Source organism: Xiphophorus couchianus, chromosome 24 (assembly GCF_001444195.1).
Source record: "Xiphophorus couchianus chromosome 24, X_couchianus-1.0, whole genome shotgun sequence".
Classification (NCBI taxonomy): domain Eukaryota; kingdom Metazoa; phylum Chordata; class Actinopteri; order Cyprinodontiformes; family Poeciliidae; genus Xiphophorus; species Xiphophorus couchianus.
In genome coordinates, this window is record NC_040251.1 from 10934772 (window position 1) to 10962416 (window position 27645).

The window sequence follows — 27645 nt, forward strand, 5'->3', positions numbered from 1 at the left end:
GAACACACAAATAAACCACACCCTTTAAATATGCAGCACAAATTAAAAAAATAACGTGTTTTTTGCTTTTCTGCTAAAATAATACGAAAGGTTGGGGTGGCTTTCTACATGAAATTTAAGAAGCACTGATTTTGTGAATTGCAAGCATTAGACTTTTGGAAGTGCATAACAAAGTAAGAAGACAGAAGATGTAAAAAACAAAAATTCTAATAAAGCAAGCTAAAAGAAGATAAAAAAGAAAGAAAAAGGAAAAGATAAAAACCCAAAGTGGTTGAAGCAAAGAGCATATAAACATAAGGAGTGTATACAGGAAGATAGTTTTTACTCTAGACCTGCAATGTTCACTTTCCAGTCTTCCGGCTGACATCTACAACAATGGAACACATGTATTCTGTTTAAATTTCTCTTGGAGATTCATCTGTTCATCGGGGCCGGCTCTTCCTCTCTCCAGCATGTTACAGCTGAGCCAGAAAAGCACATGGCGTCTCTCAAAATGCCTGGACACACTTTTTGTCTGTCTCTGGACAGACGACGAGCAGCCAGCAGTGAGTCATTACTAAGCCCCAGAAGGACACACACAGACACACACACATGTGCACGCCGCACATGTGCTTAGTTCATTGAACAATCACACGAGTTGTTAGGAGGAAAACACCAAGTCTGTAACCTGACGTGTTTCAGAGTGTGATGAAGAGAGTTAACAGCACATATGCACATGGACATGTGCTGCTCCAGAGTTACAGACTGAAAACTCAGAGATCTAAAACCTGCTCAAATATTTTTTTGTAGAAGAATTTAACCAATTCAATGGCTAAGTTCTTCTACAGAAAAATTTTGTTTTAAATTAAACAAATTAAATCAACTATTAAGTAATCAGTTTTTATAATTTTAGTTATTAGAAATATATCATATAATTCCAAATGGCTTCACTTTCAGACTATGATTAGTCTTCTGACACATGCAACATTTATTTAAAAAATAATCTACCATGTTGTCTTATTTCCCAAAGAAGGATCACCTAAGTATATAAACTGGTGTGCAAAAGTATTCATACCCCTTGAACTTTTCCATATTTTGTCATATTACAATTAAAAACATAAATATATTTTAGTGGAATTTAATGTGAAAGACACACACAAAGCAGAATACAATTGTGAAATAGAATGAAAATTATACAAAAAAACTGGACAGTGCAATGTGCAAAAGTATTCAGACCCCTAGCCCTCTACCCTTTCAGTCAATACCACCTTTTACTACAATTACAGCTGCAAGTCTTTTAGTGGTTTAGTGTCTCTACCAGCTTTCCACATCTAGTAACTGAATTTTTTGAATCAGATTAGACAGAGAGCGCTTGTGAACAGTAGCTTCCAGATATTGCCACAGCTTCCCATTTTAGTTTAGGTCTGGGCTTCAACAGGGCCACTCTAACACATGAATATGTTTTGTTTTAAACAGGAAGACAGCTCTAATTGCAGCAAAAGATAGTTCCACAAAATATTGACATTAAGGGTGAATACTTTTTCACAACACTCTTCAGTTTTTTATTTGTAAAAACGGTTTTGAATCATGTATAATTTTCTATTTCATCACATTGTTTACATACAAAGTGATAAAAAGTTCAAGGGGAATGAATACTGTTGGAAGCCACTGTAGTTAATAGCAAAACTCTGGACAGCATATCTGTAAGCAGAATCTTGGTATTTTAGGATTTAGCTTTTATTTATTAAAATACACAAAGAATCCCTGTGTTGTAGCAAAGGGGGCGAGGAGGGGTACTGCCAGGACATCACGAGGATCAGCACATGGAAGCAGGAACTCTGACCCTCAAGGACATTCTTTCACTTGTTTGTTTTCTTCCTCTTTTTTTATATGTTTATGCTGTTCAGGACTAAAATATGTGGTCTTATGCAACGAGAATTGAAAGGAACAGAGACAGAATTTAGAATGTCGGCCAAACCCAACTGGACTGTTTATTGCTAAAAAGCTTGATCACATTCTCTATGGACCAAAGTCCACGGTTCCAGTTAAAGTTAGAGTCAGCAGCTGACAGCCCAGCTTTGCAGTGGGTGATATAAGCAGAAGAAAAAAAACATTGGCTGTCTTCTGCCCTCATTTCAGGAGTGCTCAGGCCTCCTGAAATGAGCCAACTTACCAAGGACTGAGCCCACTGAGAACATTAAGTGTTTTCTTTTCTCCTGCCCTATCGAGAATAAAAGGACTAAAGAACTCAAGAACCATCAGATCATCAGATCACCAATTCTGAGCACTAACCCTTTAATCTAGATAAACGTCTCTGCAATTATTCAAATAGAAAGACTTTGTAATGTATCTAAATATTGATACTATTACATAATTACACTGATACATTTCAAATTGAGGTTTTACAATAGAGTTCAGATTCTAATCAGTATTTGTTTTCAGGCATTTCAAAGTCTAGATGAAGCTACATGTTGTTATATTTATTTTGGTATGCACTGTTAAGCCTAAAATTACTCATATGTCTGGCAAATTTTGATTCAGAATTATCTTAATTCTGCCAAGAAGTTTGTTTCTGATGGGAAATGAGCAACTGTCAAAATATAATAAAGCACCGCCATTATAGCAATCTAACTTTTCTTATAATCACTGGCCAGCTTTTTGCCTGATTTCACAGCTTATTTTCACAGCTTTTCTTGGGTGATGAACTTTCAGTCTTTTGGAAGGCCTTCTTGCCATCACCCATCAGAGTCAAGTATGAACTGGGGCTCTCCAAAGAATAAATACATTGCAAAAATAAATAAAAAAATACTTTAAACCTTAAGCTGCAAGGAGTGCAAGTAATTTTCAGCTTAAAAGCAATGTCAAAATTACATCAAATTCACCAAATAGCAGCTTGTATGATATATCTAATAAATACCCTTTAAAGCTTATGTAAAGTAAACATACCTAAAGTAACACAATAAACACACTTTGAGTTTTTTCTGTCAGTTTTTGCACTTGCCACTTGTAGTAATTAGATCCTCCACCAGAGGGAGTAACAGATTTATAGGGTTGAAAACCCCCAGGTTTCAGAGAAAAGAAAGAACTTTACAGCTGTTCTAACCTTTTACAGATTAAATAACATTTTAATTATGAACTATTAAACATTTAAAAAAATTGTATTACATATTTCAAGAATTAATTATGTCTGTATGCTTGTTTTTGTCTTATGTTCAGAAGTCTCATTGTTATTTGCAATCACAAAGGCTTTCAGTTGTATCTCTTCCATTGTTTTCCTCATTGCAAGAAGAGATTTATTTGTTGATAACAGTTATGTTATGTTATGTTAAAATAAGATTTTTATTTATTCCAAAGTTCCCAAAATTCTGTGATATTTATAATCTCAGCTGCTAAATTTATGCATCTGATGTTGGCATGAAGTCCCTCCAACTGGCCAGATATATAACCGACATCCAGAGTTTTAAGGCATTACTTGAAATATTACATCATGTGTCAAAATTGTCAGCGAAGAAATATGTTGCAACATTGCAAATATTGATATTCCGATGATGACTGGAACTCATAATATTATGTAGCTCTAAAAGCTCAATTGCAGCTTGAAGCACAGAAAAACTGGAGGACTGCCATCTGAACATATTAGTGAAAAACTATATTTTCATAAATTTCATAAAGTCTTAATTTTTATAAAGTCTTGAGAAGAGAACCAGAATCCCCCTTTCTCTCCAAACTGCCCAGTTATTTGCCATTAACAGCACTGTCAAAAACTTCACTTGAGCCTCCAACTGTCAGTCCTTCCTGCCAAAAGCTGAACAGTGACGAATCTCAAAATATCGGTCCAATAAACTCTGATTCTAACATGGTTTTACTTTTCCATTGTTACCCATTCCATTACGTACATGCAATATAAGTCAGTATTGTTTTCTGAAATATATCAAAGTACAAGCATCATGTGTTCAACATGTAACAAAACATAGATGGAATGCCCTCATTGTTTGAAGTTTAATCTGGAGAAAAGCTGTTTCTGTTTGTGTACTAGTGAAAACGCTTTTAGATTAGTAGAACTGCTTTGGCTGCTCTACTAATTCTGTTCAGGCCTGTACTGAACAGAATTAGTATTATTTATGACGGTGTTAACTTCTTTTTTTTTTTTTTGCTGTGAATGTTGTGTTATTTTTGTGCGCTTGTGCCAGTCATGGCCAGGATTTTCTTGCAAAAGAGATTTTTTAACTCATTAGGATTTTAGTGGTGAAATAAAGGTTATAAATAAATGAAGTAAAAATATTAACCACATTCTTTGTCTCGATTCCTGACCTGTGTAAACTTTGAGGAGTTAAGATGTACAGTAGTTTCTCTCCAACTTAGAAAAAGGAAAAAAATTAAACATGGACCAATGAGAAGCAAGCAATCATGACGGCCAGTTTGGCCAGAACAAGGTCTCAATCCCATTAGTAATTGATAAAATTAACACCTTTTTATCTTTTAGTAATACTATAAACGATCATCATTAACATTGGGGTTGGTGACTGAAGCCCTTTTGTAAGCCCTTGCTGAACCACAGGCTTGCTCCCTTAATATCTTTAATGAGATTACTGGGGTATTTATGTGAGAGATTATGCTAATATATTAAAAAAAAATGTATTTAATTTGAACGTTTTTACACATGTTTACCTGTGCTGTCAATCCGATTCATAAATATATGGATGTAAGGATAATACAAATTGTGGTGACTTACTTTTTATTTGTTCTCTCCGGGAAATATTAGATGTTGAAATCCCATGAGACTGTTTGACCAATGAAGAGCACAAAAGTGTGAGAAAAAGTTGAATATTTTTTAAATTGAAATTTTCCTTAATTAAGTCCAGAATTTCTAAAAAAATATGGTTGTGTGTTTTACAGAGCCGTTAGAAATGCAGGTCTGGACTTTGTGAGGTTTCAATATGTGCCACATTATTAAGGATGTATTTTCATCATGCAATCAGGAAAAGAACAATCTTAAATGGGATATGTGATAAAGATAAAGCTTTAAACTATGTTTGTAGGATTTGGGAGATTTTCCTGCCTTTGTTTCAGTGTCGCTGAGGAAACTGTGTGCATATTGCGTTATATTTTCCTACTTTTCTGAAAGGAAATTGAAAAAGACTTAAATTTTCATGCAATGTCACCATCAGGACTTCCCAGTTTAATCCATCTATTATCACACTAAGATATAAATATGTTTCTGCTTCCTACTGTTCTGTGTTTCACTTGTTGTCTCTTAACAGAAGAGCATCCAGCCTATCATTTGTCTTCCGAAGGATACAGGAAAAACCCACCGATGACCCCAAAGCTATGAAAGACAAACACAGAGTCATTGCACGATCTTCATGGCCTGATTTTCATGCCCGTTGCATAAGAGCATGTGAAACAGGACTGAGTTGGCCAAGAGTTTCATTAATATAATAGATGGGCAGCACCAGGGTGCTCTGACTTGATGGTTTCAGCAATTAGTTGAACACAGCGAAACAGTCAGGGCTCTAAATAATATTTTCCACATTCTCAGTGACGGTTTAAACACTCCAAATCTACATCTGAGGGGGAACTAAAGAGCTACTTTATTCAGCTTTCGTAGGATAAGATTCTATTTCTTTATATAATACCATGTTAGGTGACAGTCTTTATTTCACATAATATTCATCGACTTCTGTCAATCTGTTAAAAATGAAGTCAGTAAAGCAGTGCAGGACTGAGACAGCCTCAGAAGATAACCATGTGAATGATGTTGACGCTGCCAGACAGAGCATGTTTCCATCTCGTTTTACCTTCTACAGGTAATTTGTCCTTCTGGCAGGTTCTGGCAAAACCGTGTAAATTGTTCACGCTTCTAATTTGATCTGAACTGGTTTGTTTGTTTATTTAAAAGCATGACAGTCCGTAGTATTTGGGAAAATACGTTAGTCCAGGAAAAATAAAAAAATGAAATTAGAAATGCATCAAAGATGCTCTATCAGATTGAGGTCTAGCTGGGCCCATATTCTCAAAGAATGCTAAGAATAAAAGTAGCTCCTAGTGAGGTTATTTCAGGAATATTCCTAGAAATTTTTCTTAGATTTTTATCTCAGAAAGATAAAAGACATTCAGAAAATACCCGAGGCCTTGAGAGAGCTCCTAAAAGGACAAAATGCTAGGAGTAGTGAGGAGGACTTTTAGTGAGCCTAAGTGTCTTAAACAGAGATGATGGCAGAAAGACAGACAGAAAGGAGAGATTTTCTCTGTAAATTGGATAGAACTGTGGATACAGTTCTATCTGCACACAGTGCAACAGAAGTGCACTGTGTGCATCTGTGTCTAACTGTACCATCTGAATCACACTACCAAAATTAAGAATCATCCTACTGGCCAATATTTTCTGTTATTTTCCTGTTTCCACAAGTCTGTGTGAATTCCCCTGCAAAGAACACCCACATCAGATAATTATAATTATCCTATGTAAAGTCAGTGTAAAGTACTGAGAAATAGATTATGCTGATTAATGAATACAATAGTTTTATACAACTTGCATTGTGAGAACAGCTTGACAAACTTATCATTTTGAGAAGAAATATAAATCAAGTGTGTGCTTTTCATGATACTGCAATCAAAACCAAAATCAAAAGTAGAATGCCAGAAAATATTGTTGACATTTAGTTGACATATCCTACCAAGAATTACATTTTGTACATTTTACTTTACATTTTGTAAAGTTTAATGTAGATTTTAAAAAATATCCACCAATGTGTCTCTTATAAGTTTTTTTTATGTTTTTCTCTCAGACCGGTTCTAAAGAGCAAACCTATACTTTCTTCTGCTTTACTTCTCATTCTCCCTGACTCTCTGTTGATCCCGTACATATGTTCATTTTAAGCACTCCCCTCTGATGGGAGCCTCCTCCTATTGTTCAGAAACTCAGTCCCTGCAGACTCAACCCAATTCACAAAGCAAATGTAAGTACTTCACGAGCAGAAAACCAGGCATACCTAATCTTGGACATATTCTCTCTGAACTCAGGAAGTTAGACAACATGTCAACATTTTATGGTACTTTGGAGAACTGCACCTCGGAGGAGAATACTTAAATACCTAAATTCATTGTTCTCTAAGCGATTTGCCTTCTCCGTCCTCAGCTTCATTATGTCCTCTTTTTGAAAAGGGCAAACTCTGCAGGCATGCTACTAGCCCTAATTGGCTCTGATTGGGAGACATCTTGAAGTGATTTATTCTCAAGGACAAGAGGACTGTGAACGCTCAGGGTGTAAAGGGTTTTGAATCACAACCCAAGGATTTTTAATCCCTTCTCCACATTTTCTTTCAACACGTGTTCATCTCGATGCAGAAGAAAGCACACACACGGGATGGATTCCAGATCGTATAATACTTCAAAAAGCATATCACAGCTGGTATTTCATGTTCATGCATTATGTGTTAGACCATGTACTCTTACATTCAGGGAATATGTCAGACTAAGTCTTATTGTATTCAAATGTGATGTTACAGTCAACTTCAGTATATAATTTACTGGCCTTTAATGTGTTACACCAACAATGTAGCGCATATTTGTAAACCAAAGGGTAAATTACTCATTGTTTTATATATTCATTTAGTTTTACAAATATAATTCCAAAATGTGTGACGTGTTACTAACAAGGGCGTGACTTACTTAAAAATTGTGTATATACAGTATATATTTATTTATGCATACATATAATTGTTTTCTTTTTGAGGGGTCCTCATAAAATAAAATGAAAGAGTAACATTTAAATTAAGAACATTTAAGTGTAGTGCTGTCATTGGCTATTTTGAATAGCATAATGTCTGAACTTTCCAGACATGCTAATGCTAAGTGTATGCTTGTTTTTGCTGGTGTTACAGTTGCTTTGCAATAACTTTGTGGTGACACAAACTCATTCTAGAAATGGTAAAACAAATGTCCATTTCAAATTCAAGAACAGTTGAGGAGCAAAAAAAAAAAAAAAAACAAAGGAAAGAAAGAAAGAAAAACAACCTAGAACTATACCATTTTTGTCGTGTCCTGTTTTTTTATTCTGTTTTTATAAATATCTTAAAGATAACAGTTGCTCATGAGAAACTGTGCATATTTAAAACAACACACAATCAGATAAGATCTGTTAAAATTAATTTTGCCCATTTAGACCGCTCAAATGGCTCTAATTATCAGCCTGATTAATCTCTACGCCAGATTACCATTAATCAAACTTCTACCAAAAATGGTTATTAATGCTAATTGTAAACCTTTTGTATGATTTTATAGAAACAATATTTGAAAAATATAGTCTGTCCACCTACATTTGTGATGAAGGAAAATGCTTCTATTTATTCTAAAACAATATAAATGCATTGCAGAAATCTTTCATTTACAGAAATTTGTATCTCTGTTTCCAGGTTTGCTTTAACACTCAGTGATTTTCCCACACAGAACCATTAGATGGCACTATAAGATCAGCTTATTTTAGGACTATCTCAAGCTGGCTGCAAATGGGAAAGCTGTTGCATTTAAAAATAAAAGAGACTCTGCACTCTTGTGGTAAAAAAAGGAACAAAACATGGTCCAGTCTGTGCTGCTTTTCAGGTTTTTGTCATGAGAAACTGTTAGCATCTAAGAAGTGATTTGTTATGAAAGACATGAAAGAAAACCAATATATTACAAAAGAAAATAAGAATAATGGGAAAAGAAACCCTAATTTTTAGACACATATTTTTTGATCAGGCTGGACGGCCTCCAGCTATCACAAAGCAAACTCAACATGAAACTGTCTGGTGTTTCTGGGTGTGGCGACGGGTGGAGGAGGTGATGTGTGTTCTGCTGTCTGTTTTGAAGCTCTACACACCTCACCCCCAGCCGCTCTGTGAAGTGTTGCTCTGGGCTCTTCGGGAGACGCTCAGGTCCTCCACATCAAATATTCATTCCACAGAAACTCCTAAGCCTTAAATAATTCTCAAAGAAGTGAGCCGAAAGCGTGGCCTTGCTATCCAAGGCACGTTTCCATCCGGACAATGGATTCACGAGGGGTGGGGCGGGGTGGGGTGTGGGGAGACTGAATGAAAAGTGGGTGCTGGCAGAGAGGGTGAGACGGGGAGAATTGGATCAATTGTATGCAGCTATAACAGACGGTTAATAATAACTAACTGAGCAGGCCGAGATAAAACACATTAAAACGGTTTTATTCAGACAAATCAGCTGGCTGATCACATTTTAACCTAACAAAAGGTGATAAGGGGGTAGGACAAACCAGTGGCTTTTATTGATTTAGAAGAGTGAGTTGATCTGAGGAGGTAAGAAAATCTTTTCTCATTCAGGTCCAGGTGATAACACATCTCATCTGATCTGACCCTGCTCTCATCCAGGCTTTTATTCCAACCACATTAAACCATGATACCGAACACACATTAGCCCGCCATATCCGTGTCCCTGCCTGAACAGGATCTGTCCTCTCTGGTGAGCATGTGTGGCAGGTGGTTCATCGACTTGGCCCCCCCGCCCCGGCCCATCGGCCTCCGCACACTGATAAGAGCTCAGCGTGGAAAATCAGACAGCGGCGCCCTGGCCTTTCAGCAGCAAGCAGGAGAAAATGAGCCATGAAGGAAATCGGAGGTGATTATCTTTATTATCAGCCGAGGGAGTAACCGTGGAAACAACGACCTGTGTGTGTGTGGATGTGTCTGTCTTGGGGTGCACAAGCTGTTCCAGCAGCCTGCTGATTGGCCCATACAAGCACCAGTGGTAATTAACATCTGCATATGCAAACGAGCGCACCGGCTAGGGAAATTTGGCAACCGTTTCTCACCTGCGCCATGAGCCCGGAAGCAGCAGGGTTAGTTCAGTTAGTCTCGCTGTGTGGATGTGTGGGTGCATGGCCTCCAACACATGGGTGCACCCCAACACACATTAATAGTACAATTATGTATGTTCTTGACTTTATATTCATGGCACAACCCGGTTTTTTGGGCAATGTCCCCATTTATTTGCATAGCAGAGAACTACAAACACCTGGACTTTTTGGAAGCATGCGCGGCGTGGATGGATGGACCTGGGGCGGAGGGGTGGAGTGAATGCCAGCCCCACACCTCTCCATGTTTGCTTTTCAGTCCTAAGAGATCAGGCCACACAACAGGAGGCTGTCAGCAGGCCTGCTGAGAGAGAGCCTCATTATCATGTCAGGGTACAGGGACAGGCCACAGAAAGACACAGAGCATTAGCTTTGTCAGTTAAACAAACCAAATCACAGTCTGCAGCCGGGTGGAGTGTGAGTTTTAAGTGATGCCTTTATCGTTTGTTTAAAAGTATCACAATCTGTTTTAGTTTCCATAAATTGTAAAATTGAAATTACAAAGTTTGTTTAATGGAAACATTCCAACTGCTACTTTTTTCATAAAAATGTTCATGCGCTAGGATGAAGTGGATTTTCAACTGTATTTTGCTAAATTGCAACAGGAACACTTTTTTGGTATCACACGAGTCATGTGATAAACAGCCGGATGTTGCTATTGGCACAAACGAAGAACGCAACGGAGGGTAGGAGGAGGAGGATTTTATTTGATTTTTTTATCAATTTGCAGCTGGCTTCACCAGAGCTCTCACAGCATCACAAAGTTTATAAAAAGCTCTGTTATTCAAATATGCTGAATTCGCAGTGCTTCTGTAAAAATCGGCAACTACGATTTCCCCAAATTACCGCATACATAGCAGCTCCCAAGTATAAGGGCTTTGTCACTCCAATGCCTTAATAAGACCCCTCGTTGTCCTTTGATGGCTGATAGATAAGCGCCATAGCTAAATTATGAATATATCTCATGAAACTCTTTACATCCATCACTGCCATGATTTTTAATGATTCATCGCATGAGCAAGCTTATTAATGTGTGATTTTAATTTCATTTCTTATTTAATGAAAACACCACAATTGTGTTTTTTGATGTTAGCAGAAAAGCAAAGATTTGTGCACATTTGTAATGGAAATGCAGCTCGTATGTTGAGGTGAGTCAATTCCATTTTTCATGATTCACCACATTTAGCAAAGGAAATGTCTGTAAGAGCTCAACTGGCCAAACCAAACTCCAGTCTATGTAAAACTTTCTTTTCTAAGTCTTGCCGAATAAAGTTCAACATTATCAGTTCAGTTCATAAATGCCAAGCCAAATCCTCCTGTTGGATGATGACTTTTGAGCCCCAGCAGGAAACTGCTACCTTAGGAAACTGAGGTGTCATTTCCTGGATGATGCATTACTTTAACCTGAAACTGTAAAACAGAAGAAGGAGGAAAGCGTCTGTGAACTCTGCTTAGAAACACCGGTTTCACTTGGGTGAAGGATGGTGGATGTTTGTGACTCTGCTTGTAAAAACTGCTCTATGTTTCATTGTTTCAAGATGATGTAGAATGTAATCACCTAATGACTTAAAAGCCAGTCTCTGCGCTGTTATATGGTGCATCACTGAAAGATAGAGCTAACTTGCTGCCGTTGATTTGTCTCAATAATCAGAGCTTACTGATCTGGAAATGACAGAGAAGTTGACCTCATTCTGTTCGCTTTGCAGGTTTGAAAAGCTGTGAGACTGCTGTGACCATGAAACTGAAATTAGGAAGACCAACAATGACAATACTTTATAATACAATTGTCTCCATTTTATACATTCAAACAGTAAATAAATATTTTCAAAGACATTGTAAAATAGTGTGTTTGCCACTGGTTTAAAATGGCATGGTCAATTTTAAACAATATTTATTTATTTATTTTTTTACACTTTATAAGGACAACAACTATGAAGAATCTGCACTTGCTGGGAACCATCTAATTCCTTCAAGACAATGTTCCAGCTTTAGAGGAAATTATTTTGTATTTTTCCACTTATTGCAAAGTTGTCAAACTCTGGTCCTAGAGGACCTTTGACCTGCAAGCTTTAGAAACAGTTGCTACCCTGATTTGCAGTCATTAAGACAAATTATAATTTGTAATTCCCCCAGGCTGAAATTCACAACAAAGACATTAGACATTAATTTAAATGCTATTTCATGCATAATTAAAGCAAAGGTTGGGAACTTTATGGCAAATAAATGTTTTTTGTTCCATTTGCCAATTAAACTGATTTGCAGTGGTAGTTGAGTAGTAGAACACATATTTTTCAGTTTGAAATGTCAGGGTGATGAGGTAAAACACACACAAGATTAAAAAATATATATATTTCAAAATGACAAATGACCTGCACTTATTTAGCAATTTTATGATCAGATTCAGCCATCTACCCACACACAAACGTACACAGATTTAGAAACAAATGGGTTTTCATCAGAAGGCAACAGGAGGATCAGTGCCCTGCACAACTTTCAAACTGCTAAATGGATGTTCAAATGCAATACATTTCTTCATGATGTTAGAAAAACAAGATTTCTTTAAACAACTAATAATCAGGAAGCAGGGTTTGATAGAAAGGGATACTCAAGCCATCCTGATATCCCCACATTTCAATAGTTCATCAGCGTCTGCAGGAAAACATTTCAAACTGTTTTTATCTTCTATAACACCATTTGTAGGTGTGAGCAATTCAGTGAAGCACATTTCTTAGAACCGGTTTCAAGATTATTTCTTATTGATTTTGTAGCACTTCGTATGTGCCTCACTCACACACAAAATATATTACATACTGTATATGGTAAAAGGACCCATTGGGGAGAGGCTGTGATTCATGCAGAGAGATCACAGACGTGTTTATTCCTAATGAAAGTGAGGTTGACAAGGAGCAGGTGAGGTGAACTGTGGACCACACATCAGCAGGAAGCCACATTATAAATGGAGCAAGAGTTAAACACCTCTTCATGACACTTTTATATCTTTGTAGTCTGCCTTATGCGAGTGTCCACCACCATCTGAAAGTGTTTGTTTTTCAGACACTTTCACAGAAATTTAACAACAAAACATGGACCATATAAAAAAGCAAAAATTTTCAGAAAAGCATCAGATATTGTTTCATTGGAAAATATAAAAAAAAGAGCTTTAAAACTCACCTCTGGCACCCTCTTTTGCCAACTCACATTAATTATTTCTGAATTTGCCTTGTAATCCTGGCTGGAAATCCTACCCAGAACGAATGGCATGTCAGCTTTACGCAACTGCTTGTAAAGGCATTACAGGGCGTTAAGTCCCGCATGGATTTGAATTGGTCTCAGCAGTGCAGGATTAGAAGCAGCGGGGATTAGACCTTCCCCAGAGGAAATACAGAAGGAGGGACGGCCAAGGGACTTAAGATATAAAATACATATTGTTTGATAGTCTGACAGCACCACCAAAGTTGAGTGATAAAGTCCATCCTTATTTGGACCACTGATTAAAATGTTTACAAGTCCTTCAATGAATTAATGAATTTGAGTAAATTTAGTCAGTAAGGAAAAATATTCCAAGACTTATTGAAAAGTATCAGGAACCCTGCCAGTACTACATTGCACAAACCAACTTTGTCAACAGAAAAGGTCTGAGCCTTGATTCATAACAGTTATGCTCATGTCCAGTCCTCAAGTTAAACTATCTTAAACGTCCCATCTGCAACACACCTGAATCAAATGAAGGGCTCGTTACCAAACCTCTGTGGAGCTTAATGACATGCTAATGGGGAAATTCAGCCATTGGATTCAGGTGTGTTGGAGAAGAGATGCAACCAAAGGCTGCAGGATAGTAGCTCTCGAGGTCTGGACTTGGGTATTCTAGAACTTGGTGGTATAAAGAAAGAATAATCTTTCACCATTTCGTATTGTAGAATTGATCTACATCATCTAGAATCCTGAGTGTTTTTTTATCCTTTATTATCTTCTTCATCCCAGGATGAGCTGAGCTGAAAGGGAGGATTGAAGTCCAAAGTCTAAGATGGAACAAGGCTGAGCTTCAGAAGCACATAATAAAGACAATCTTTCAGTCTCCCAGAAGATCTGTTTAAAATGATCCTTATATTTCAATCGTTTTGGAAAAACATGTGAATTCTAGATATGTTAAGCAAGCAAGAGAGCTGGTTGAATTTTTTCTGAGCTAAACCTGAATTTAGCATCACATACTTATTCCTGCTTTGCCTATAAATCCCCCATGGGCTTCTAACATGTAGACATATAATGAACGGGAATGTTGTAGAATGAGCATGAATATTCTAAGACATGTAAGAGAAGTAGTTAGCATCTCCAGCAGGTTGTGCGATAGCTAGAAAAATGAAACAATTTTTCAGGATAAGACTTTTCTAAGTAGACACAAATTGAAGAAGCTGTGCTGATAGAGTATTTGGAAGTAAACATGCAGGTGACAGAATGTGTTGATGTGCATCTGTCCTCAAAATTAGCACCATTGTAGGTAGAAATAATGCATTACTCCCCAAGATGGCACGAAAGGCTAGCTCCCAGAATTACAGGAAGTTATGGTATTGCTCTCCAATGATTTTGGCTGGGTTTTCCACACGCTACATTTATAACATCCCTTCACCATCAAGCAAAACAGAAAATTGGAAGCTTGGAGTCTACAGTGAGAGGAAAATACGAAGCTTGCCCAGCGAATCATTATTCATGTTGATTGTTCTCTGCTTAAGCAGCACTTGGCATTGTTTTCTGCACTGATTAAAGCATCCTTTAAATGGGTATTGCAACAAAAATTTGTGCACATCCAAATAAAAGGGGTTTTTAGTGTGTCAGAGCAATTTGGGTGGAAACATCAGCAGGCCTTCGACTGCTGTGTTGTTTCTGTATTATACTGCTGAGGTCATTTTAAAGCTTGGTGCCTGAAAGAAGCAATTTCATTCTAGAACAAGATTTCCTTCTTTCTTTTTTTCTCTTTCAAATATGAACTCGGAAACACATAGGTAGTTTGATATACTGTGTGCTTGAACATTTTATTGACTATGAATAATATTAAAATAAATCTCGAAGACAACAAAACAATTCACTTGAAGCAGTTTGAACGAAAGCTATTGCTCTCTTTTCTCATCAGCTTCACTTCTATCTAGTATTGTTGGTTTAAAGAAAATCCAACAAACAAGAACTTGGTATCAATATGACAAAAAGCTAAGATTTCTTAGTTATTTCAAAGCAATAACTAAGAAATCTTAGCAAAAAAAAAATCTTAGTAAAAATGTCTTTCATAAGACATTTTTGTTATTTCTTAGTTATTCCTTTACATGACCTTTCAAATATAAATAAGCAACAAAGAAATGGTCATAAACCAACCCAGTGACCCGACAATCAGGACACATTTCAGTCTTAAATATACACTAATTTCTAAGTTTTAAGGTTCCAAAGAAAGTTGGATCATTGTAGCATCCATCATTTTGTAAGGTTCCCACAACTTGTCACAACAGTAATAATTAAGGACTTTTGGCATTAATTTACAGAAGCATAATTGCATTTTAAGCTTATCTAAAGCATATTTTCCTGTATTTCAAGCATGCAGCATATTCCAAAATCAAAAGAACTACATAAGGATTATGCCAAGTCATTTTTAATGTTGCTATTTTGAACAGATTATGTCAATAGTTGATGGTAGAAGTGGCTGTAGAAGAGTCATAGAAAACCAACAGATTTATGCTGCTGAGTCTTTGACAGAGTTGAGTTGAATTAGTGAGGTCATTCATCCCATGAACAAACAAATGGTTCTTATTTAAGAATGAAGAAAGCATATGTAAAGTTGAGAACAAGTACGGTACCTAAAATGCAGATTAAATGATCTCAAATGCTTTAAATATGGAAACCAAAACCAGAAAAATGTCATATAATTTTAAGTAATTATATAGAGAATACCACAAACTATGGGAATATACACATGTTCAAATTTCCTTGCATTTTGCTCAAATGCAAAGGAGAAAGAAAATGTAAAAAAAAGAAAAAAAGACAGGATTACAGATTTTGGTTCTATGCAATTTTAACCAGCAAAGTTTATTTATATATAACAACAGTACAAAGTGAATCCTTGGCTTGCAAAATAGGTGTGCTTCATATTTACAATAGGTACACAATATATTATAATAACAAAATCAAAGCAAATAAAAAAACCAAGAGAACAAACTTTTTAAATACTTTAAGTTCTTACAATTTTCACAACACTTTTATAAAACAAGAAGAACAGACAACCATTATTATTATCATCATCAATGCCAGTAATTGCTATTTTACAGTACTCCAGTGTCTAAAAAGGTTTTTTTTTAATTATGTGTTTAAAATGGAAGGATACTCATTTTATATTGAGAGTAATACATTGATTGGGACTTGAGTTTGTGTGTCTGATGCCATTTAGTGAGCAAACAAGCTGAAAAGATAACAAAATGCTCTGATTTGTGTAAGGAACATCACGAGTCACTGGAAGCAGGAAGTTTCACAAAGCATTTTCAGCTGTTCAGCTTCATCTGAAGTGAGGTTCGTGAGCATTTCTAAACATCTCTCACAACTGGCAGTCGAACGTAATTCTGCACTGCAGAACGGGTATAAAAAAAAAAATCTCTCTTTTATTAAAATTAAATTAAAATGAGCGTACAACATGGTAACACGAACAAGCAATCACTTCATAACAACAACAACTAAAGAAAATCTCTGTTCACAATAAAAGGTGCTGCAATTTTAAGACATTTACAAATGGAAGAATTGCCGTCAGGCTAAATCATAGCACAGATCGATATGTCAATAGGAACACAAGGCAGAACTAAAGCACGAGTTAAAACGCATGCATAACTATCAGATGAGAAACATCTGGGTTACAAATGTTTTAAGAGAGAAAAATCAAAGCCATTCTTAACCAGTTGGAGCCTAACTTTGTTTATCACACTCCTGTGTTACAGGAAGAGTAGCTCACAGAACAGCTGGAAGGATTCTGTCACAAAATAAATTTCACTCCTTGGAAAAAGGAAAAAAAGGCATTAAGGTCCCATTAAAACAGAAAGCATTACTCCATATAAGCAATGTGAGGTATGAGGAGGATACAATTCTAGTCGCTGAAATTGGGAAGACACCTTCATCAAAAGGAAGAAGCTTCATGTTCTCTGTGTGTGCTGCGCATGTGTGCACTGCTGTGTACCTAGAGTCAGTTATTAGACCATTAGGGAGCTTGAAAAATTAACATACTGCATTTGCAAATAAATACCAAAACAAACTCAACAAATAAAACGGTGACCTTACCCCTTAATTTTAGTTTGCTATAAATATTTTTGATTTGGCAGATTCTGGGAAATTATCTTCAAGAAATTTGAAAATTGGTATGTTTATATAAACTAACAACTGGTTCAATTTCAGATTGCAATCTCCTTCTTTTCCTCTAATTAAGCTGGTATTTAAAAAAAATAAAAAATTCCAGCAAAAGGCCAGCTATCCTGCGGAGAGTGAAACTGTACCTGTGGCACAGAAGAAAACATGTTCTTCAAGCAAATACACTTTAGTTTTAGGATCAAATGTCAGCACTGAATCATGAATCCTAAATCTGGTGTGATACTAGTTTTTTTTAGGACATCATTCAGTCCAATGTCTGCTTGATATAGGCCCAAAATATGAGATAAGGTCTACCTTGTCTTTTATCAAGTTACAACCACAACCTGTATTTTATTTTAATGGTTATGTGATATACCAACACAAAGTAGAATATCTATTCAACCTGTTTTACTCTGATACCATTAAATAAGAGGCACACACACAAAAAAGCCAGATTCAGAACTTATGAGTGAACCTATTGATAAATTATTAATCTTGCACCACTTTGATGGAAGAGTAGTTCACCCTGTACACACCATTCCCGCAGTAAAACAAGGTGGCGATATCACAATGCAGACCTAGACCTCATACTTCATTCAATCAGATTAAGTCATTCTGTGATGAAGAGGGATCAAAAATTGCAGATTGTATTTGTGCAAAAGTGGAACATGCCACAAAACACTTGCAGAATCATGCAGTGAGTCATGATTCTGCAAATGGAGGAAGGCTGAATGCAAATTTAGAGCACACTATTGCAATTTGTGTTAACAAAAAATCTGAATGCACTACTTTCAGTTGGTATATCAGTTAAAATCTCACTAAATACATTGAAATTTGTGGCTGTAAAGTAACAAAATACATAAAAAAATCAAGGATTATCAATACTTTAACAGGGAACTGTCCACTGTTTGTTTATGTGGGATTGCTGATCCCATCAGCAGGTGCATTTTCAAACGAGGCAACACACTCCAACCCCTCGTACTCACTGCTGCCCCCACTGGCATGACACAGCAATTGCACCTCACGCCTCACGTCATCGGACATTTCTTCTCGCCTCTTAGTTTGATGTTTTCTCCTGATCACAGAGCGCACGCAACCGACTCAGATCAAAGAGCGTCTTCAAAGCCAGAGTGGGAAACCAGAGCTAAAGGGGCTCACTCTCTCATTCTACCCCTCCATTGCTTTCTCATTTCTCGGCGCTTCTCTTCAAACGGTTCGGACGAGCCGAGTGCTGGGAGAGGTGCTGCCCGCCTCAGCCTGGCCATAGCCTCTTCACCTCTCCTTTTTAGATCATCTCACTATCCTCAGCTGAGTGCTGGTGCCAGGATTCCTGAAAAAGCGTGCCCTGGTGGAGGACTGGTAAGATCAGGGAACACTAAGCAGGCAGGTATCTAAGGCCACAAAGAAAAGAAGCACCTTTCACCCACCTGGTACATGCGCTCTACACACAAAACTGTACAAACGTATTTTCAAGTACTTGATGTAAACAACAAGCAAACGTGTCTTGGAAGAAAATAAATCAGCATTTCAGAGGATGGAATCTACAGTTTTCAGCCTGATCAAGGACGCTTTCAAACAGGATGAACCATTTTATACATCTGATTTTTGTTTTCACCTTTCGGTTTTTCCTTACTGCTTATACATCGTACCTTTCAAAACTCGCCAGTCCAGCTTTCTGAGCTTTGAAGTTAATCCAAAACGTGTCCTCTGTAAAGCGTAAACCGATTTTGACACACTAGTAAGCAAGCTGAAACAGTAGGTTCTATTTCATCCCTACTGACCGCCAGAGGCGGTGCTTCCAGCACCGCCTCTGGCGGTCATCCGGGATTCATAGAACCGTAGTTACGGTAGTAACTTTCGATCTCTTGGCACTTTGTCAAACTGAACCCACACAGAGTTCTTGTGGTCTGGGCAAACACATCGCCATTAGTTGGACGGTATCTTCTACAGTAGCATCTCTACTGACTCATTGGCACTTGATGAAACCAAACTCTTGGAAATGTTTACACACCTGATGCGTGACTTTGGGGATGCTTTGTGAATGAAGTTGATCACGCTCCACAAATGAGACATTTGTGGGGAATGTGATGAAAATCAAAGCACGTAGAAACTAACTGTTTCACCCATCATCTTCTAGCTACTGCTTATCAGACTGCTGACAAATTCTCCTCAAGCAAATCGGAATCAGCGTGATGAATTTCGGCTCTTTCGTAGCAGAATCAACTACAAGTATAAGTGTATCTCACTTAAACTGGTCCAATATTTGTTGCAAAACTTTAAAAGATTTAAAAAGAAACAAAAAAACAACATACATTCACATACACTGATTGGCGTCTTAGAACAGCAGAGCGAAGCAGTTCTGTAGCCACTTTACTGCCATCAGCCTCAAGTTTGTTTCATGCATGCTGTCGAAGCTACAACTCCAAAATTAAGATCTACTCGCATTTCCAATGATGAGCAGAAGTTGTTTTGATCTCCTTTCTGATCACATGTAGAGCAGCATTTGTTCATGTACATGTTCTGTGAAGCATCAGTCCAAAAAGGGAAGGAGTGAAATAAGACGCATCTTTACAAGATGGAGTTAGGGATACTCTGTGGATATTTTTCTTTAACTGCAGATGATGATATTCACATTTACAGAGTACAAAAATAAAATCTGAGTAATCTGAGTGCACACTGTCCAACATGAGATCGGCCTTTCACCTTCGTTTTTTCTTTTTTTCATTTTTTCCTCCATTTCTCGCTCAGATGGGGGTTGGGAGGCTAAATCTGTTTCTCCATTTGTCTTCACAGTCTTACACGAGTCTTCCTCAATATGACACACACTCTCATGCACACCCCCACATGTGAACACCCACATGACATGCAATTTCCTGCCAAATCTAGAGAGGATCCTTTGAGGAAAACGAAACCAACAAACTCAATGCCCCTTATGTATAACATTATTATTTCCAGCTGGAGAGCCTCTGTGTCAGTCTCATCGTGATGGCAGGGGAAAAGAATCGCAAACTAAAGCAGTTGTGTTTGTCCGGCTGTAGATGTACAGGGGTCCCAGGTCCAAACCGTGGTTGAAATTTCCCACGATGAGAGGTAAGTAGTGACCTTTTAAGTAGGTCCATCAGTCCCTTCTCTCCCTTTCTTTGCTTTGGCAGCATTCACCTTCAGCTCTCCAAAGACATGGCAGAGATGAGCTGTTCCACCTTGTAGGCCAACCTCTGTTTCCTTGCCTGCTCCTCCTGCTCCAGGGCTGAAACAATCTGCAAAGAACAGGCAGCAATGTGGTAAAAAAAGAGAAAAACACTGCCTTACCACATTACAACCATAAACTTCCATGTATTTCATATTATAACCACCTAAAAAAGTAAATTGAGTTCCCGCCTGTGCATATTAATCCATATTAAGGTCTATTCGGTATTTCAACAATTATATAGTCAGTTAAAGGGACTTTCAGAGGAAGTCCCAAGTGTTCCTGGATCTTAGCTAGAAAAGTATGGTGCATATTTCTATCAACCTTCTGCCTAAATTGGAACTTTGTAGAATCACCAATAGTAGTTTTACACCTTTTCCAGCTTAGTAAATACAGACTAAATTTTAGCCTGTTCGTTTTTGCAAAATGGAACAAGCTTGTATGAATTTGGTGTGGAATAGAATAGAATATACTTTATTACCTCAATAGGAAAATGTACAAAACATTTGCTATTTTATTTTTGAAGTCTAGTCACAGATTCTTGCTTGGATTAAGGTCAGGACTTTAATACTCTGACTTATACGTTTGCTTTGATGCTTTGATTCAATTATAGATCTCATCTCTTATTCTTTCCACATTTTTTTGGATAGAAATAAAAAACCAAGTTTGCAGTTGTAAATTTGCAAAAAAAAATAAATAAATAATTTCAAGGGTAAAAATACTTTTGCAAGGCAGTCTATGTGTCACAGCAGAGTCAAGCTTGAATTTATGAGCCCCTATATGGACATCACATGAAAGAACATGTCTTTAAAAAAATTCAGAAATATCATTCCATGTTTTATCTTCTGAGCTCCATCTTTTAAATTTGACATTTGTCAAGCCGGGTTCAAAAGGCAGTCGGACGCTCTCTCCTCTCGACTCTCTAATCTCGTGTCAACTTGTCAGGCTGCATCTCTGTCAGTGTGAGACCACCGTACACAGCAAGCCCTCTTTGTCTGAACACAAACTGAAACACAAATGCTTGTTTTCCCTTTGATATGCAGTCCTGTATTCAAATGCCACAACCCAGTTTAGCACATGGTCTCTGAATAGCAGCAGTTTCTGTTTGCTCTTGTTAACTAGCAGAATGCTGTGCTTTTCTTAATAATTAATATTTCCAACAAAATAATTCATAGAGCCTTTTTCTGCATTATGTTATGTAAATTATTTTTAGGTACATGACATAAAATATGAAAGTTGGGGGGTGGAGGAGAGATGACAATCCATGCTGTGTTTTTATTTTATCTTATTTTATGTTTAGAAGTGTAGAATACCTATTGGTATTCAAATCTTTGACATTTTTTTTAGCATAAGTGGTATAATCCTACATTGATGATAAAGGAAAAACCGACCCTTTAATTTGAGTATATTTATTCAGAGGGTGGGGGAGGGCATGCTAAGCCATCATTGTTTTTGTTTTTTTTTGCTAAATCACCTGTGGCACAAATAATTGCACCCCTGCTGTCGATGCTTTGTAGAACAGAATTTTGCCAATAGGAGAGCACTTAGTCTCATCCTGTGAAATTTCATGAAGTTGGAGCACATGCAGAGGGATCTTTGGCCATTTCTGTTTCCACAATTCTGCATCTTTTCTACAGGATTTATGTCAGGCGACTGACCAAAGAAGAAAAGCTGATTATCTGCAATTAAAGACATATTTTCATTCTAAGGATTTTCATACATCATAAGAGAGGGTGCCAATAAGTACAGAAGGCTATTTTTGTTAACCCTCAAAAGAAGCAGATCTTTTATATTTCATCCTCTTTGGTAAATTAATTATGTTTGAGGTGACTGTTTCTAATTTCTTCATTCAAACTTGAATCTTGATGGCCTACAAGTTTCAACATCTCCTGGAGAAGCTGTAAATTTTATCTGCAGTGGCCTTTTTCAGCATCACAGTCCTTTATTTGATTCCTGATCTGAAGTAGAACAAAGTATCTGTGTGCCCACCTACCATCTTCCACTCATCGGTTTTAAGATCTCTTTAACGGCTCGGTGTAATAGACATAACGTTTTCTCCTCCTTGTCGAGCTTGAGTGAAATCCATTATTAATCTGCATTCCTTTATGCAGGTGAAGCCCTCCTCCCCAAATCCATTTAAGAAGGCTGGTGCTGCTCTGGCCTGGTTATTCTGAGTAAACCAATTAATGTGACTTGATGATGTTTTCTCGCACCAGAGACTGTGGGGGTAGTGGTGCACATGCTGTGGTTTGTGTGTGTGAAAAATAAGCGCATTTGTAAGTGTGAGCATCAGACAATGGCAACTGCAGAGGCAGCAAAAGCAAGAGTGTAAGATTCATGAAGAGCAAAGGGGAAGCTGACTGGATAATGAGCAAAAAGTGAAAAGAAAAGGAGGAAGAGAAATAAAGAGAGAGACAATCAGAGATGTAGAGAGGGAGAGGAAGTTGAACATAAAGGTCAGACTGAAGTTTCCCACAGGAGGGGCTGACATTAGAACCAGAATGTCTCCATAAATGCCTTCACATTCCCCTCCTTCTCCTTTTATACGTTTCCTGTGATCTAATAGTGTGTGTGTGTGTGTGATGCCTGTGATTCTACCCGTGAGATCTACACCGTATAAAACGGCTCTAACTCTGCACTAGCAAAACGACAGCACAGCAAGCTGACAGCTTGTAGACACTCACTTTCCGTTCAGGTAAGAATCAGTGCGTTGTTAAGCTCAGGTCTTACCAGACCTCTAGGCTTTGGGAGGAAGCTTACTGACCTTGGTAACCTTTGCTAAAAGCGCCCTGGGTACACCAAGGGCCTGACAATGCAGGACAAATTTGTGGCTTGCTTTCTTTTGGTTCAAATTATACTGACAATCGGCCTGTAATTGGCAGCTGATTTACTGAAGCAGCAGCTTGTTAGACAATCAGTTTGGAGGACTGCCTTCCAAGTTGAATGTGCAACTGAGCGAGAAAATCGTGTAAATAGAAAATGGGAGAATTGTCTGACCTCAACAAAGCAAAAACATTAAGAGGCATATGGACACCTTTTTAAATGTTTATTAAGGCAGTCACTCACTGCCTTAAGGCAGTCAATAACTAGTCATTGGACTAGTTATATAGTAAAACTAGTCCAATATAAAATCTATTAGTTAATTTATTGTGAACAGAAACATAATTTCTTGTTACTAAATAGTAATCACAAATAGTGTTAATTGTTCTACTTCTGATTTAGTTAAACTAGTTCAGAAATATTTGTCAATAATAATAAAAAGAAACAGTTTATTTGAGGAAGTTTGCCAAAGAAAGTATATTTTGTTACAATGTCATTTTCGGTTGTGGTCTTACTTCTATTAATCCGCTGAGAGAGAAGCTAATTTTTTGCTTAGCGTCTTAGCGGTTTTGCTAACTTTGAAAATGTTTAGCGCACTTAGCTTCTCCTAAATAATTTTTTCTGGATACATTATTTTAATTCTATTTTGCTGTTTTGCAAACTTTCCGTTGAATAGAGTTTTGGTGAAATAACAAACTTAACCTTGTTGAGGTGATATACTATGCTGGTGGGGATCAGCCTGATTGAATCTAGCGCTATAGCATTAGCTTCTCCTAAATACCATGTTGGCATAGCTCTCATGTTTTAGGGGAACTACTGTTTATAATTAGTAGTAGTGGTGCCCAACTATATAGCACTATCCCATTATCTTGTAGCTATTTACTAATTTATACTGCTCCACACAAATTAGTCTATAAATGGCATGTTTTCTTGTTCGTACCATTTTTTTAAAGTGTCTAAAATGAATTGATCTTTTTTGCTGCCCTATATTTGTACACCCCAAGACAAAAATAAGCCATGAATGAAAATATGTCAAATATTACATTTATTTATATTTATTAAAATTTTAAGGGGCTTCAGTTATTTCTTAAAATTTGACTTTTTTAACCAACTGAATAAATACACTCAAACTAAGGTTGTATATTAAAAATTTTTATACCACTAGAATAAAATATTTCACATTTTTAGAGCTTTTTACTCTTCTTAACAGGTATGTAGTAAAAGGTGCTGTTTTGTGTTGCCTGTGGTTACTTTGTGCCTAGTGGTAAATATGCATTAAGCAGAAGTCCAATTTATTTAGTCAACAACAGTGCAATATGGAAAATCTGAGTAAATATGAGGAGAATACAGAGCAAACCTTTGTCACCTTAACCAGAAGGTTGTATTGACCTTTCTGAAACACATGTAATGTAAACTCCAGCTAGTCCAAGCGCTTACAAGATAAACACACTTATTTGGCATAATTATTGACTACTATTAAAAGAAAAACCTCAGAAAAACTATGCTCTCTCTCCAGCTGGAGCATTCAGACCTACCTCCTCACTGTACTTGCTGACATAAGAGTAGATCTCATTGAGAGCGCTGAGCATGTTGAACTCTGTAGAGTGGAGTCTGGCCTGCTCAGCCAAATATGCATTCATGTCCTGATCACTAATAGCCGGCATCCGGGTGATATCAGCGTAGTACCTGGAAATACAGGCAACATGAAACACTTGGAGTCATTCACTGAGTCAATATGATTGTTTGACTGAGGTTTTTATTACTTTATAGTCATATTTTCAAGCCATTACACCACTTGTGCTGACAATTTATGCCTGCTAATATTCACTTGCAGAGTGCTTTTACAGACTTTGTCTGAGAAATATGAAAGAAAAAAAGAGCTTTTTGAATCAATTTCCAAAGATTACCCAGCTTTTTGTGTAAGAGGAGACAAAAAAAAGTATGATTTAGTGTCGATGTTGAAAGCAGTGGTTACACCTACCTTTCTACCCAGCTCTTATAATTAGGGATATCTTTAGCGTAGAGCAGTTTATTAGAAGGCGAGTCTTTGCCCAGCCGGTGCTCTGAAGTCGAGCAGGAATCCATAAAGGTCTGAGCTACCACAGATAGACAGGCGTCCGTGATGCTGCTCTTATGGATGTCAAATACAAACTGAGGGTTCTTGATCACGTTCACCCAGAAACGCAATGGAAGGCTTTAAGATGGAGATGAAAAACATAAGTTAGGGACAGACATGGACCTAACTAGTACAACATTTGTTTCTGTTTCCACAAAAAAAAAGTCTTACCAGTTGCTTTTCCATGTGTGACGAACGTCTGTGTCGTAAATGCCATGTCTGTCTGCCTGTTCATCTAGGAAGTCAAACATGTATTTGATGGCCAGGGGAAGCGTACTCCCTCGATGAACCGTACTGAACAATGTCTCAAACAGATCATCGACAAACTTTTGGAGAGTGCCCTGTACGAGGCGATAAATAGCATAATATTAAGACTGTGCATAATGCCTTTGTAGTTGAAAAAGTTCAGCCAATATGAATATTTTTGCAATCATCACACATAAAAGTGTCTATGTACAAGTTGGCTGATGTACCTTAGTTGCTAACAAGCGGGTTAGATAAATCTCAGAAACCATCTTGCTGCCTCGATCGCCTTCCTTCTGGTCTCCATGTTCATGGTTCTTCACTAAGTGCCAGACCTTTACACCGCTCTCCAGGTCCGGTGTGATCATAGGAGCACGTGACCTGAGGCTGTCTGGACTTCCTGTGTAACGAAACGAAGAATCTGTCCAAGATAAAAAAAAAAGAAAATTATAGAGTTATAAATAAGAATCCATGAGGTTCAGTACATGCAGAAATCAAAGGCAATTAATTTCAGACCATTTTTTTGAAAAGCTTTGTTCAGTTTGGAAAGATGTTTAACATAAAACATAATATTTAACACAAATTTGATCAGTTTTTGCCGATCCACACACAGTGGAACTGACATACATTGGCTCAAGTGAGAATCATACATGGATCTACATTAAGCTTTAATTAAAGCAGAGGGGTCCTTTAGTGTCAACTTGACATCGCTAAAGACCATTAACTTTTTGACATTACCACGGTTAATAGCAGCTAGTAGTTTCTCTTTTCCTTTGTAAAAGTAATTTGGTTAATAGCAGATCTCTTAACAAGAAGGTACAGCTGTTTGGGTGAAAATGTAAGAAGTAACAGTTTATTTTTTTATAATATTGCAAATTTCTTGTAGGATGCTGAACAAGAGGGAAGTACCTCGTGTAAAATACGTTTAAATGTCTTCTGGAGAACATTTTTTGTCAGACAAGACAATTAATTAAACACTTGGTGACAATAACAAGTATTTTAGAACAAGTCGACACAAAACATCAAGCGTGGTTTTTCCTCAGCCCTTCATGTCAGTATTACTGATGATATGTGCTTTAAAATGTGTTTTCCAGGAGTGACTTGCTGAAAGACATTTAAAGGTATATTATTTGGGGTGTATGGTTGCATTTAAGCAAACAGATTTCACAGAAAATCCCCCCAAAATTCAAACCTTTGTGCCCAAATTCTCAAGAAAAGCTGTTGTTGTCTTTTGCATAATCAGTCCACAAGAATGGTTGAAATAATTCATTAAAAATATTATGACACTCAAGCCCATGAGGAGATTATGTAAATGCTGAGGGAAAACAGGACTTCTATAGCTTTCCTTTGTTCATCATAACACAACCTAATTTTGCAGGCAGGTTGAAAATAATGCTGCAGATTTACTTCCTGTGATTATTCACTGTTTGATTTTTCTGTCTCTGTCATAAATTATGTGATAATTATCATCTTTTATCTTCTTCATCTACTTATATAATCCTTGGCTCGTGAGGGTTGCGCCTGGCTTCACTTAAAAGGCCTCATGATTGGCTTTTCCCCAAATGCCATTTTTAAAATAAAAACCTCCATCACACGCTCACCAATGCATCAAACGATCCCTGATTTGCAAAACACCGTCCTTCACCAATACATCACCTTCATCATGCATCCTTCAACCTCACATTCTCACTCCGAATGATGCCGGCTTTACTTTCACTAATTAGTCGGCATCTACTCCAGGCAGCAGCGTCTCTAGAGGTTCAGGATCTGAGGATCCCGTTTGAGGATTTCTCTCACCTGGCTTCAAAGGCCGAGTGGAACAAAAAAGCATTAGCTGCCATTTAAGCCCCCTATACCTTTCAAATAAGACCCTACTGCACCCCTTCGGTGTCCACTGGGGATGGAGAAGGTTGAATGCATGCGCCGGGTGGATTGGGATCCCAAATCCGATCTTAATCCAGTCACTGGCTTTTACTTCTCCTCTGTTCCCCTATGCTCTGTGTCGTCCCTATTTCTGCAGCCGTTTTCCGAGTTGATCAGTTGTACTTGTGGCACAATGTGAGTCAAGATACTAAA

General features: G+C 37.4%; 1 protein-coding gene across 1 annotated transcript in view; it reads right to left on the reverse strand.

Moving 5' to 3' along the window:
* Positions 1-19833: 19833 nt before the first annotated feature.
* Positions 19834-27645, reverse strand: part of plxna2 (plexin A2) — a 213707-nt gene continuing 205895 nt past the window's right edge. The window contains exons 28-32 of the mRNA XM_028010799.1: positions 25800-25990; positions 25498-25667; positions 25192-25404; positions 24746-24896; positions 19834-20460 (exon numbers count right to left, since the gene is read on the reverse strand). Of these exons, the coding sequence (XP_027866600.1) occupies positions 20365-20460; positions 24746-24896; positions 25192-25404; positions 25498-25667; positions 25800-25990 (821 nt within the window). The 3' untranslated portion in view covers positions 19834-20364. The remainder of the gene's footprint in view (positions 20461-24745; positions 24897-25191; positions 25405-25497; positions 25668-25799; positions 25991-27645) is intronic.